General features: G+C 36.7%; 1 protein-coding gene across 1 annotated transcript in view; it reads right to left on the bottom strand.

Moving 5' to 3' along the window:
- Nucleotides 1–15,129, bottom strand: part of CPD (carboxypeptidase D) — a 71,901-nt gene that overhangs the window by 17,705 nt on the left and 39,067 nt on the right. Inside the window, exons 7-12 of the mRNA XM_015098556.4 lie at nt 14,939–15,106; nt 10,554–10,663; nt 4,922–5,024; nt 4,293–4,435; nt 2,016–2,185; nt 1,515–1,838 (exon numbers count right to left, since the gene is read on the bottom strand). Coding sequence (XP_014954042.2) covers nt 1,515–1,838; nt 2,016–2,185; nt 4,293–4,435; nt 4,922–5,024; nt 10,554–10,663; nt 14,939–15,106 — 1,018 coding nt within the window. The remainder of the gene's footprint in view (nt 1–1,514; nt 1,839–2,015; nt 2,186–4,292; nt 4,436–4,921; nt 5,025–10,553; nt 10,664–14,938; nt 15,107–15,129) is intronic.

The raw sequence follows: 15,129 nt of genomic DNA, 5'->3' as shown, positions 1-15,129 counted from the left end.
ACTATTTAACAAAAAATGCATGCTCAATTGCATTTAAAGGTTAAAAAACTTCACTAAGTAAACAGAAAGCAAAACAATGTCCAATTTTTTAAATTTTAAAATAAGAAAGTCTTAAACCTCTATATGGCACTAAGATGGACCATATTAAAACATGACCTGGGCAGAAAAGTTCAAGAATCAGTTGAGGAAGAGAGGTAATTGGTATCTTCCAATGGAAGAGAGGTAATTTCAGTTCAGTTCAGCTCAGTCGCTCAGTCGTGTCCGACTCTTTGTGACCCCATGAACTGCAGCACGCCAGGCCTCTCTGTCCATTACCAACTCCAGGAGTCCACTCAAACCCATGTCCATTGTGTCAGTGATGCCATCCAACCATCTTATCCTCTGTCGTCCCCTTCTCCTGCCCTCAATCTTTCCCAGCATCAGGGTCTTTTCTAGCCCTCTATAGGGCTAAGTCAGCTCTTTGCATCAGGTGGCCAAAGTATTGGAGCCTCAGCTTCAACATCAGTCCTTCCAATGAACACCCAGGACTGATCTCCTTTAGGATGGACTGGTTGGATCTCCTTGCAGTCCAAGGGGCTCTCAAGAGTCTTCTCCAACACCACAGATAATTGGTAATTGCCAAAGTAAATATGTGCAATTTATGTGCAAAAGTAAAATCCTTTGTAATCACAAACATTATAAACCAGAATTTGAGAAACTACATTTACTGGTAAAATTAAAAGAAACAGTGAAGGAAAAAAAGTGAAAAGCAGATAATGTTCATTTGGTTTGGAGTAGAGACTTATTACTCTCAGGGAAAAATGCAAAGGAAAGACCCTACAATAGGCAAACAATAGGGATCAACAGATCAAGGAAATAATTTTGAAACAGTGAAAGTGAAGCAGAGAAGCACAATGAAATGAAGGTAAAAGTTATCTCAGTCACCAGTTTCACATAAGCCAGTACTGCATGTTTTCTTAGAACCCTTAATCACATGAGCCCCTAAGGCTTCAGGGAACAGTAACTGTGAGCAGAGACTAAAGTACAGAAAATGACAGCCAATCAAACTTCATTTTCTAATTTGAAGAAAAGGGTAAACATTATTCCTGACAAGTGAGCTCATAGTTCTAAACCTATCCCTTGCCCCTAGCAAAATAAAACTAAATAATATTTACTCAGAGCATAAAATCTGCAGCTGAGAAGTGGAAAGGGTTTTGAAATCAAAGTAATCATTAGAAAGAGTGGTTTTACGTTTTCTGGAGGTACAGACCACACATTACTGAACTAACAAGTAGCTCTGCTCCAGTGTTTCTTGTAAAAGTTTCCAAGATTCATTGCTAGAAAGATCTCCAAGCAAATATCTGTTTCAAAATAAGTTAACACCAACTCTATACATTCAACCCAAATACTTCTAAATGAATTGCAAGAACCATTTAATGTGGTTTATGCTGAATGTAACCTCTGTAAAAAGAATAAAGGAAGGAAGGAAGGAGAAAGAAAGGGGAAAAAAAAGTCAATAAGAAGGTGACACTTACTTGGTAAGATTTGTAATAAGTGGATAGTTCATCACAAGCCCTCTCAGAAACTCTGACAAGTCCTTGTATGAATGGTAACGATAAAGAGCCAGATTTGAGGAGGAGCGTAACATGAGGCGTTCTAAACCATTCTCAGCTGAAAGGTCTTTAATTAAAGCTTCAAACTCTTTAGTGGTCGGATCGCTGACATCATCAGTATTGGTACTGTCCCCCTTGCCTTTCCTTGATTCATTGTTTGAATCTGTTGAAGATCGGACAAGTGTGAAGTTGACCTGAACAGCACCTTCACTCTTTACGGTCACATTCTTGGTGACCGGGTTATACCTGCAATAAAGTAGACAGATCAGGGTCACACATTTGCAGCTGGAGTACCCAAGCCCTGGCAAGACAGGGCAACTCAACGTTGCTTAGCCTCTATAGGGCTTTACGGCGATAATCTTCCAGAATAGAGCGGTTTCTTTCATCCTCAAGCACTCAATTTCAGAGCATTCAGTAACTCACCCTCGAGCAGATGCGGTGATTTTATAAGTTCCTGGAACCAAGAGACGCCAGTAATCTCCATTTTTGTAAGTAGTTACTGGGTGATTAATTTCAGCAACACTAATGGTGGCATTTAATATACCTCTGCCATCTGTGGCATCTAGGACGAATCCTTTGACACCCTGATGGACCTGAATAAAGCACAAGGATATCCAGATTTTACTGATAAAGATTATCATCTAGGTATTTTGGGAGTTCACATCCAACATAACAGATTCTTAAATAATGTAAACGTGTAGAACAAACAGGAATTCAGGACTTCAGAGTAAAGCTAAATGTAACCATCCATTAAATAAAACATTTTATTTTCTGAAAGGCTAATTCTTCATAAGCTATATTTGTCTTTACCATGAGGAAAATAAACAACTGTTTAAACTCCAGCACCAATTTCAGAATATAGGACATTCAATAAGAAAACTGACCTGCTTTAAAAAGGAAATGTCATTTAAAAAAATGATCTAGAGGACTACTCTAGATCAGAGAGACTAAAGAGATATAATAATCAAACCAAATGCAATGCATGAATCTTGACAAGATTGTGGTTCTAACATACAGCTACAGAAAGACATTTTGAGGACAATAAGGAGGAAATTTGAATGTGGACAAAGTATCAGGCAGTACAGGGAGTTAGTGTTAATTTCCTCAGGTGCTCGCTCTCTGCTCTGCTCAGTCATTTCAGTCGTGTCTGACTCTCTGAGACCCTATGGAGTGTAACCCACTAGGCTCCTCTGTCCACAGGATTTTCCTGGCAAGAATACTAGAGTGGGTAGCCATGCTCTCTCCTCCAGGGGGTCTTCCCAAACCCAGGGATCGAACCTGTATCTCTTGCATCTCCTGCACTGGAGGTGGATTCTTTACCATTAGTGCCACCTGGGAAGCCCTTTTCTTAGGTGAGATAATAGCAATTGGAGATGTCAGGTAGGAGAATTAACTCTATTTTTAGACTACTTTTAAATATTCTGAAATACTTAGGGATAAATATCATAACACCTGCAATTTATACTGAAATAGTTCAGCAAAAGTACGTGTATGTGTATATAGGTGTGTGTGTATGTATATAAAAAATACAAATGTAGCAAATGGAAAAACTGTTAAACCTAGGTAAAAGAGTAGCATTTGTTGTGTTAGTCTTACAGTTTTTCCTAATGTTTAAAAAATTTCAGAATAAAGCATTCTAAGATATTAGTATGTAAAGTGGAAATCACTCAGTCGTGTCTGACTCTTTGGGATCCTCCAGGCCAGAATACTGGGGTGGGTAGACTTTCCGTTCTCCACGGGATTCTTCCAAACCCAGGGACTGAACTCAGGTCTCCCACATTGCAGGCAGATTCTTTACCAGCTGAGCCACAAGGAAGCCCAAGAATACTGGCGTGGGAAGCCTATCCTTTCTCCAGTGGATCCTCCTGACCTAGGAATCAAAGCGGGGTCTCCTGCATTGCAGGCAGATTCTTTACCAACTGAGCTATCAGAGAAGCCCATTAGTATATAAACTCACACCCTTTATACCACTTTACTCAGAAAAGTACTGGCACAAAGGAGTACTCAGGTTATCCTAACAATTTTCATCATTATTAGCATATTTTTACAGTCTTTACCTACTGGTTACCATGTACATCCAAACAAAAGAAAACTCATCATTTCACAGTAAATCTCTGGCAAAGGAAAAAAAAAAACAACACACATTCACCCCATAGCCCATCTTTTGCTTCCTTATTCACTCAGCTGAAACTGGCCCTTTGTGAGCCCACGGACTATAGCCCACCAGGATCCTCTGTTCACAGGATTTTCCAGGCAAGAATACTGGAGTGGGTTCCATTTCCTTCTCCAGGGGATCTTCCCCACCCAGGGATCAAACCTGGGTCTCCTTCATTGCAGGCAGATTCTTTACCAACTAAGCCACCAGGGAAGCCTAAAATGCTGAGCTTGCTTATCACTTGACAAATTTTTAGGTGTGTATCCAATTTATAGTAGCCTTTTATAAGGACAGGGTAAAAAGTGACACTATCCATTAAGTGTAAAACATCATCACTACATCATTTAATCATTTCGAACTTTTCTCCACACATAAAAATAAACTTATTTACATCCATAAATCTCCTAAATAAATTTACTAAAACATGAATAGGTCAAACTGGAATTCCAATGAGGTGTATTCCAAAATCAATGCATGAAAACCACATGTACACACAAAAATCTTGCTCTTGGGAGAAATTTCCGATGTCACTCCTGAATAGTCACCTGTTTCATAAACTGGATTAGGGATCTTCGATTCTGTGCCCAAAATTTTGGCAGGTCTTTCTCAAATGGGTATTTCACACAACCTAGTTCAATAGTCACTTCAAAGCAATTTGTTTGCAAATAGTTCCAGTCCTGCATACCACCTGAAGGATAAAAACTTTAAATTAGTTACTCTGAAGAAGTTCTAACTAGCCCAGATCCCAAATGGCAAGCAACATTCCTAGTAAAAAGTCAAACTCGTTCTTTTATCAGCGTAGTTGAACACCAATAATGTGTTCATGTAAGAGTGCTTCTATGCTTGTGGTACAGGTAAAAAACATCTGTACTTTCATGTTCAGAAAGAATTCAAGTGTAGCTCACACTCTTCTAATTAGCACATCTAAATGTTCTTTATAATAGCCAGAGGGAAAATATACCATTTTCATCAAGTACAATAATTTTACTCAAAATTCAAAGTGCACCAAATATAAAAAATTGTTGAAAAACTAATTTGAATGTTTTAAACTAATTATAAAATATTTTTAAAAGAATGATTATTCCTCAAAACTAAAAACTCAGTAACAAGCAGTACCATTGGGAGGACAGAAAAGCCATCAAGTCGCATGGCCTTGATATAAAGAATGTTTTACCTGGGACATTGTACCAGCTGGCTCCATTTGTTATTCCATGAGGAAAATACTCATTAGGGTACATATTCTTACAAGGTCTACCTTGAAACATCTGCGAGTTTTCCTTAAAAAAAAAAAAAAAAAGAATCTTTACTTGTATTTGTTTGTATCTGCATCAAAAAAAACATGAGGGGGATAAGGAAAGATAATAAGAGTGGTTACCAATAAGATATGTGTTGGGGTGGATGGAGTCATGGAAGCAGAGACTTTTCAATGTATAGCTTTCTGTGCCACTTTGATTTTTTACTATATGGATTTAATACCTACTTTTTAAAACCAAAATTAAACAGTTTATGCTCTGTTAAAAAAAAAACACTGAAGACTTCATTTATTACTTGTATTTACAAGTAATATAAAAATCCAACACAATCCCTCTCACAAGCAAAACCAAACTGCTCATATTCATACTTTCATTTCGTGATCTCAAGAGGCTTAAAGTCCCTAAAAGGTAGTTCACAAACGAGGACAGGTAAGCATCTTTCTCTGACTTGTTAGGGGCCGAGGCAGCCCTTCTGTTCTTTGGAGTTATTTTATTCTGCTACAACTGGTTGCGCCTTTTTCTTCCCTAAAGACAATACCCTGCTCCTTGAAACAGTTTGTGTCTGTGTGTTCTCAGTCTCCAGCAGTGTCTGGCACAGCATGTGTGCAATTGTTTGCTCAATACAGAGTAAAAAAAAAAAAATTCTATAGAGGCACAAATAAACACTATTGAAAGCTAGAGGAGAGAAAGATTATTTTTGACTAGAGTTACAGGGGAATTTTCCTGAAGAAATTAAGCTCTGGAAGATGGTCAAAACTTCACCTCTCTCTTTTGTAAATAGAAAATAAAAAGTACAGAAAAGTATAAAGAGAGAAATAATTTTTTATTTTCCCACCGCTGAGAATTAACCATTTAACTTTAAAATATACAAAATAATCCCCTTTCATAAACTTAACATACCATTTACAGGCTTACCATTTATACCACTCTACTATCAAATGAAAGCTATTACTTTAGATTACTGGAATATTTATGTACATGTTGTATATGTGTTCAAAGGGAGAAGACAAGAGAGTTAAAGTTTAAAATAGGCTTCTGGTGACCTTTGAGGTGGTACTTCCAGATGAAACAGTGTAGGTGGAAGATGGATGACAAGAAACTGAGGCATGAGAGAACAATAAGGAAGTGGAGACAAGTGGAAACTATTCAGGTTTCTTATTCTTCTTTTGAACTAATCTTAGACTTGTAGAAATGTTACAAAAATAGTACTGAGTTTTATACATCTTTGATCAAGTATTTCCTATGTTAGCATTTTATATAATCATAGCACCTTGATCAAAACAAAAAAAAACTAATTCAGTTGTGTCCGACTCTTTGCAACCCCATGGACTGTAGCCCATCAGGCTCCTCTGTCCTTGGGGATTCTCCAGGCAAGAATACTGGAGTGAGTTGCCATGCCCTCCTCCAGGCAATCTTCCCAACCCAGGGATTGAACCTAGGTCTCCCACATTATATGCAGATTCTTTACTGTCTGAGCCACCAGGGAAGCCCTAATATTGGCATGATACTATTAACTAAAATAACCTACATTTTATTCAAATACCACTAGTGTTCCACTAATGCCTGCCTGAAATTTTCTCTTCCCTTGATATCTGTCACATTGTATAGCTCTGTTTTTTCACTTTCACTTAATTGAATTAAAATTAAATTTCATTATACTCAAAATATAATAAAAGTTATTGTAGAAAATTAGAAAATTGAGGCAGGCAAAAAATATAAAGCCAGAAATCACCAGTCATTTCCTATTTTGACGTATAACATTTGACCATTTTTTGACCTTTTTCTCTTCACTAATTGTCAAAGGGCAGGCACTTCTTCCTTTCTTTTTGCTTTTCTTCTCTCCCAGAAGCTATGTGTTTGGAAGATTTTCCTTTAAATCCACCTGCCCTTTTAAATTGTGATTATCCCTTTAAATATACCAGATCCTTTAATTTGTATGTACTTTGAAACCTCCTCCATGTATTCCACTGCTTTCACCTGCCCAGTTATTATGTTAGTATTTTCAGATTTAGGTTTCAGATTAAGGGCACATTCACTGCTTGGTGGTCATTCTGAATCATCTTAATGCCTGCCTTTCCTTAAACTTCCCTCTTTTGTCTTTATTGATTTTTGGAAGGCTTTACGCTAATTTGAAATAAATCATACAAAGAAAGACAAATACTGTATGATGTGACTTAAATGTGGAATTTAAAAAAATACAACAAATTAGTGAACATAACAAAACAGACTTAGAGATACAGAGAACAAACCAGTGATTATCAGTGGGGAGAGGAAAAGGGAGGGGCAATACAGGAGTAGGGGATTAAGAGGTACAAACTACCATATATAAAGTAAACTACAAGGATATACTGAATAACACAGGGAAATAGCTGATATTTTATAATGACTATAAATGGAGTACAATCCTTAAAAATTGTGAATCACTATATTATACACCTGTAACATATAATATTACACATCATATGTACTTCAATTTTTTAAAAATTAGGAGAAAAAAATGAAGAATATGAGTAAAACAAACAATAATTGAGAAGACAGAATTGGAATGAATGCATGTCAGATTATTCACAGTTCTGCTTTAGTTCAAGGCAAAGTGATCTACAGAGAGAAAGACAAACAAAGCTGGGATTAGAAGGCTCAAGTAGATGATAAATGCTCAGAATCACCATAGTGGGAAATGAGCCAGGGAGTCAAGTTGCTTGCTGGGGAGAACCGAGGGCTAGGCTGACGTTAAAGTGCACTATATATACATATTGTAGTCAACTGCCATAACTGTGTGACTTTTCTGGGATGTATCAGAGAGATGACTATAATTAATAAGGGTTGGCCATTGGCAAGGCAGATATGTCAAAAGGGCATAAAAGACCCTAAGATGCATCACTGAAAGGTATGTCCATGGGTCTAGGCTGGGTAGAAAAGAAACCAAATCAAAAGGGTTAAAGATCAAAGAAAATAAAAAGAGGCTAAGGAATGCAAAGTTACAAAGAGGGTGAAAAGTGGAACGATAATAATGGGCAGGATGTGATGGGGATATGTATAAAATTTTATCTCTTAGTTTCTACTTTGATGATTTGGAAGTTTTCTCATTAAAAAAAAAATTATTCCAGGTATATCCCTCAAAAATGGCATATCCAAACAGAAGACAACTATACTTTAAAGTGAAATAAGATACATACTCCCTGTTAGAAACTCTGAACAATCTCACAAGTTCACCTTGTATAGAACGAGGGAATGGGAAAAGCAGAATGACAGAAGGGTCTGAGTAGAGAGCGCAGACCTGCAGAAATAAGTTTCATTTATCAATGACCAGTAACATCACAGACTGAGTCAGAAGTAAGACCAAAACCAGAAACTAACAAGCCTGGTTCCCAAGCCTGAACTTTTAACATGTTTTGTAATAATTTTTGAAATAAAATTACACACATTTCTGATTATGAAAGTAACATAAAAATACAGAAATTTCTACCTGCTCCCTGTAGTATGTTACTCAGTTCAGTTCAGTTCAGTTCAGTCACTCAGCCATGTCCGACTCTTTGCGACCCCATGAATCGCAGCATGCCAGGCCTCCCTGTCCATCACCAACTCCCGGAGTTCACTCAGACTCACGTCCATCGAGTCAGTGATGCCATCCAGCCATCTCATCCTCTGACGTCCCCTTCTCCTCCTACCCCTAATCCCTCCCAGCATCAGACTCTTTTCCAATGAGTCAACTCTTCGCATGAGGTAGCCAAAGTACTGGAGTTTCAGTTTTAGCATCATTCCTTCCAAAGAAATCCCAGGGCTGAGCTCCTTCAGAATGGACTGGTTGGATCTCCTTGCAGTCCAAGGGACTCTCAAGAGTCTTCTCCAACACCACAGTTCAAAAGCAGCAATTCTTCAGCACTCAGCCTTCTTCACAGTCCAACTCTCACATCCATACATGACCACAGGAAAATCCATAGCCTTGACTACATGGACCTTAGTCGGCAAAGTAATGTCTCTGCTTTTGAATGTGCTATCTAGGTTGGTCATAACTTTTCTTCCAAGGAGCAAGCGTCTTTTAATTTCATGGCTGCAATCACCATCTGCAGTGATTTTGGAGCCCCCCAAAATAAAGTCTGACACTGTTTCCACTGTTTCCCATCTATTTCCCATGAAGTGATGGGACCAGATGCCATGATCTTCATTTTCTGAATGTTGAGCCTTAGGCCAACTTTTTCACTCTCCTCTTTCACTTTCATCAAGAGGCTTTTGAGTTCCTCTTCACTTTCTGCCATAAGGGTATTATCATCTGCATATCTGAGGTTATTGATATTTCTCCTGGCAATCTTGATTCCAGCTTGTGTTTCTTCCAGCCCAGCGTTTCTCATGATGTACTCTGCATATAAGTTAAATAAGCAGGGTGACAATATACAGCCTTGACGTATTCCTTTTCCTATTTGGAACCAGTCTGTTGTTCCATGTCCAGTTCTAACTGTTGCCTCCTGACCTACATACGGATTTGTCAAGAGGCAGGTCAGGTGGTTTTGTATTCCCATCTCTTTCAGAATTTTCCACAGTTTACTGTGATCCACACAGTCAAAGGCTTTGGCATAGTCAATAAAGCAGAAATAGATGTTTTTCTGGAACTCTCTTGCTTTTTCCATGATCCAGCGGATGTTGGCAATTTGATCTCTGGTTCCTCTGCCTTTTCTAAAACCATCTTGAACATCAGGAAGTTCACAGTTCATGTATTGCTGAAGCCTGGCTTGGAGAATTTTGAGCATTACTTTACTAGCATGTGAGATGAGTGCAATTGTGTGGTAGTTTGAGCATTCTTTGGCATTGCCTTTCCTTGCGATTGGAATGAAAATTGACTACTAGGTGCTTAAATACCTTAGACTATAGGTTGGCAACTTTTTTCCTGTAAAGAGCCAGACGGTAAAACTTTTAGGTTTTACAGACTCAAAAGATTCTGTCGCAATGACTTGATTCTGCTCCCTGCATCTATTGAGAGGACTGTAGTGTTTGTCTTCTTTAGTCTGTGAATGTGGTGAATTACACTGACTTATATTCAAATGTTGACTGAGAAAGCAGCAACAGACAATATTTTAAAGAATGGATGTGGCTGTGTGTCAATAAAACTTTATTTACAAGAATAGGTGGTAGGTTGGATTTTGTCCTAGAGCTGTACCTTGCCAACCCCACCTTAGACTACTTTACGAGATTTATAGTTAAGTATTTGTCAAATGAAATAAACTAGCAGTTTGTTTAGTTTATTACATTCCAAGTACTGTACTAAAAGCTATAGATGAAAAGACATTACCTGAGCTTAAAAGCTAGTGAGGAAACACACTAAGTACATTTAGACGAGACTGGGAGTGTTCAGGGTGGTATGGCTATAGACCACATGCAGCACATTTAAAAGTGAGGTGGGAAACAACGAAGAAAGAGAAGTAAAGTGGTCTGCAAGGAAAAAAGGAAGGCTTAACAGAGAAGAAAGCACTTGACCTGAGACTTGTAGGGCTTTGTCTTAATGCATCCTTTAATGAAAAATTAATTTTTATAACATTTTATGTTTGAGCACAAGCCTACCTTGGAATAAGAAAGTGCTATTTGTTGAAACACAGCATCATCTGGTGATTTACTATACATGGCAATGCCTTGTTCATCATCATCAAAAGGGTAGTTAACCACCAAAGTACCTATAAGGGAAATGAGGAAAATGTGTTATTTTTTGCAAGATGGAGCATTAACAGAAAGTAAGCTTTTCACAATACTGCCAGGGACAGGACACCAATACAATTTTCTAAGACTAATTTCCTCAATAGAAATGAAAAAGTTGCTAACTTCCTTGGGAGAAAATCAAAGTAGATAAATAAAATATTAAACAGCTATATATGACACTTAAAGGCTGCATTAACTGGAAAGGTCTTGGGAGTTCACCTGAACTCACAGGCATAATTTACACATTAGAACTGAAATCAGAAGTATACAGGCTTAATTAAACAATTTCACTTTTGTAATACTAAGGATCAGAAAATGTGAGCAAAACTTGATTTTTTTTTTTGGTAAATTCAGACATTTATAAGCTCAAAGAATCTTAAAATAAGAAAGAACTCTTGAAGTCCAATTAACCTACTCTCTTCATTTTGTAGATGTGGAGTCTAAATTGGAGATGCTAAACAACTTATGTTATGGATAGGAGAACTAGTCCCAAACTTCACCCAGAAACAAATGCTAAAAATTTCTTTTATGTTTATGTTATAAATTTGTCAACTGGAGTTATATCATATAACTCCAGTTTTTTTCATGACCTAAAGTACAGAGAGTGTGTTTTAATACATATAGAAAGGATGTCAACTTCCTTCATGGTACCCATAGTAAATGAAGCAATTAAGATGCTTCTTTAGCAGGAGCCCTGAGCCTACTCCCCAACCATAGAATCAAATCCCTTATCTTCCTATTATTCACATCAATTTCATTTGTCCATGTGTTCATTTATTCTGCCTTCATTAGGCCATTCATTTTGCCTTTTTGTCATGCCACTTCCTGCAGGTGGAAGTGAAGGAACATACTCAACTTGAATCCAGATGAAGTAATACTGTGGTAACGAATACCAGCAAACATTCATCTGTTTAAAAAAATTTTCTTTAAGAAACAAGTATGAACACTCATTTTATTTCTCAAAACAGTTCTAATAAGGTAAGTGTACTTCAACATTTGTTTTTAGACAAATTACTCCAAAAAATTCTTTAAATTTCACCTTGAATTGATGACTCAGGTTTAAAAATTACAACTTAAAAAAGTCAGCTTATACTTAATATTGCCTTTCAAATGGTTAATTTTCTAAGGCCAAAAAAATGTCATAAAAGACTTAGGATATTCCTATAAAAGTTTATTTTTAAAAAATTAGTATCAACACAGAAAGCATGAGCTTTTTACAAAATTTACAAAAATATAAATTTAACTTCATCAATATTAAGAAAAGTGTGCATCAGAGGTCATTAAGAAAGTTAAAATATAGCCTATAGAATGGGAGAAAATATGTGCAAATAAGCAATGTGATAAGGGTCTAGAGCCCAGACTATGTCAAGAAATCCTGCAACTCAACAAAAAGATGAAAAACCCAATTAAAAATGGGTGAAAGACTTGAACTGGAATTTCTCCAGATAAGATACACAAATTACCAAGAAGCACACAAGAACATGCTCAATATCATTAGTCATCAGGGAAATACAAATCTAAATTTCAGTAAGATATCACCTTTCAGCCACTAAAATGGTTGCAATCAAAAAAACACAAATTAACAAGGTAAGTAAGGATGTGGCAAAACTAGAACACTCATATATTGCTGATAGGAACATAAAACGGTTCTGCTACTGTGGAGTAGTTTGGCAGTTCATCAAGAAGCTAAACATGTTGGCATTTCCATCAAAAAGCCAAACATAGGTTAACCTCAAAGAATTGAAAACAGGAACTCAGATATTGTATGCCAATGTGCACAGTAGTAGTATTTGTAATAGTGAAAAATAAAAATGATCCATCAACAGATACGTAAACAAATTATGGTATATACCTACAATGGAATATTATTCAGTCATAAAAAGAAATGAAGTATGAATACATGCTGCAACGAGAATGATCTTTGAAAACATTATGCCAGGTGAAAGGAGACAGACACAAAGGGTCATATATTGTATGATTTAATTCTTATGAAATATCCAAAATAGGCAAGTCCATAGAGACAGAATGTGGATCGGTGGTTACCAAGGGCTTGTGGGGCATGGGGACAGAACAACTGCTTCATGGGTAAGGGATTTCCTTTTGGGGAGATGAAAATGTTTTCTAACAAAATAGAGGTGGTTATGGCACAACATTGTGAATGCACTAAATGTCACTGAATTATTTACTTTAACACGGTTAATGTGATATGAATTTCATCCAAATAAAAATTAACATAAAATTTACAAAAGGAAATCTTTTCTCTAAATTCTTTCAAAATCCTTCTAAATTGTTAAGTTGGCAGCAAAGAATTCCTCTGTTAAATTATTTGCCAGGATTTCAAAACTCATTTAAAGATTTTAAAGATGAGAAAATGAAATATGTCATGGAAAGAAACGTATCTACATGATTAAAGATGTATCCCTACCATGCCAAGGTCTTGATACCACATGTGTACATATGTAAATTATTCTCACTGGACTGTAACTAGAATTATGTTTTCAGATTTAGTCAACATGACACTTGAAAAAAAAAACAAAACATGACACTTGATGTATTCTGAGAATATTTTTAAAAGCTCAAAACAAAAAATATTTTCTGTCACACATGGTATACAATCAATAAAGTAAGAAAAAAGCAAAAAAAAAATTGCTAACCAGGCTGTAACTTCATAATTCCTATTTGGGTCTTTGAGAATTGTCCATGATTACCAGGAAATGGCAACCCACTCCAGTGTTCTTGCCTGGAGAATCCCAGGGACAGGGGAGCCTGGTGGGCTGCCATCTATGGGGTCGCACAGAGTCGAACACAACTAAAGTGACTTAGCAACTTAGCAGTAGCAACCAGTTATAAAAGACTTTTATCCTACTATTGGCAAACTTTCAAAGCCATTTTGGGGGAATCTTGATTTACTTCTTAAATACAAATATCCTTAAACATATATTGTCATTTCTAAAAAGTCAAGTTAATCTATATACCATCAAATCTCAACTGATATTTTCTTGTATAGTCTAACAAATATTGACAGTAAATTTCTTACCCATTGCCCCTGGTGTTAATACTTTCATTCTTTTTTTTTTAAATTTACTGAGATATAATTCACATACTGTACAATCCATCCATTTAAAGTATAAAATTCAATGTTGTTCCATATATTCACAGGGTTGTACAACCACCCCTACTATCTAGTTATAGACCATTTCATTACTTAAAAAAAACAAAAACAAAATCTACACCCATTAGCAGTGACCCCTTCTCTCCCACCTCTAATGTATTTTCTGTCTCTATGGGTTTGCCTATTTCTGAGTATTTCATTAAAATGTAATCATATAATATATGGTTTCTTATGATTGAATTCTATCACTTAGCATGTTTTCAAGGCTCATTTATGTTGTAGCATGCATCAGTACTTTATTCCTTTTCATTGCCAAATAATATTCAATTGTATAGCATATTTCATTTAATCATCAATAAGTCAACATTTGGGTTATTTATATTTTAGTGATTATGAGTACTGCTATTATGAACATCCACATACAAGTTTACATGTAGACATAAGTTTTCGGGTCTCTTGGGTATTGACACTTATTTACACAACCATAGTTGGACACTGTAATGATTTTTAATCTTGACCTCTCATCCTATCCAACTGATAAATTCCAGCTGAATTATATGGAAGTGTATAAACTCAGGTACTACATAACAGTGAGGTCCCTGTGTTGCAGATAAATACACAGCAGATGAAAGACAAGAGAATGTCAAAATCTAAACCTACATAAAAGGGCTTATTAAACTTTAGGGAGAAGTAGAACTAAACATTTGGATCTGTTAGGGTTTAATTTTTATGACTGACAAAGAACATGTTACCAAATTCCCAGGAAAAGAGATAAACACAAAACCTGTGTGAGGGATAAACATAAACCACTTGAAGAACTAGGTGAGAGAGAAATGGAGGAAGGGAGAAGGAGGAAAAGGGAAGCAGGGAGAGAGTGAGAGCCAGAAAGAGGAAAGGGGCGGGGGTGATGGAAAGAGAGAGTACAGAGGAGTATGGGGGCAGGGGAGGGGGCGGGAGGGGAAAACAGCCAGGAAACTGGCTTAAGAGGTAATGAGAAAAGACCTTTGTTGTTGTCTGCCATAAAAGCAATAACAGGATGCCCACTTTAATAGAGCCTAAGACAATCAACACATAAAATTCCACCAGGATTTGCAAATGCTCTCAACAAGAATTAATTAGTGGAATATCAAACTGCTGTTACCTCCATGCAGGTTTGCTGATAGCACAAATGGATAGGTCTTCATCCAGCTCATTACAGCAATAGTTTCTGGTTGGGTGGGCTCTGTGATCTGAAAGAACTGGTCCGGGAAATTCCGGTTCAGGTCAAAGTTGTTGCTGTTGTTTCTGCCGATTACACTTACTAGATCTCCTGTATGATAAAAGATTCAAATG

Source organism: Ovis aries, chromosome 11 (assembly GCF_016772045.2).
Source record: "Ovis aries strain OAR_USU_Benz2616 breed Rambouillet chromosome 11, ARS-UI_Ramb_v3.0, whole genome shotgun sequence".
In the NCBI taxonomy this organism is placed as follows: Eukaryota; Metazoa; Chordata; class Mammalia; order Artiodactyla; family Bovidae; genus Ovis; species Ovis aries.
Note: the sequence above shows the minus strand (reverse complement) of the source record. Positions and strands in the feature narration are given on the sequence as shown.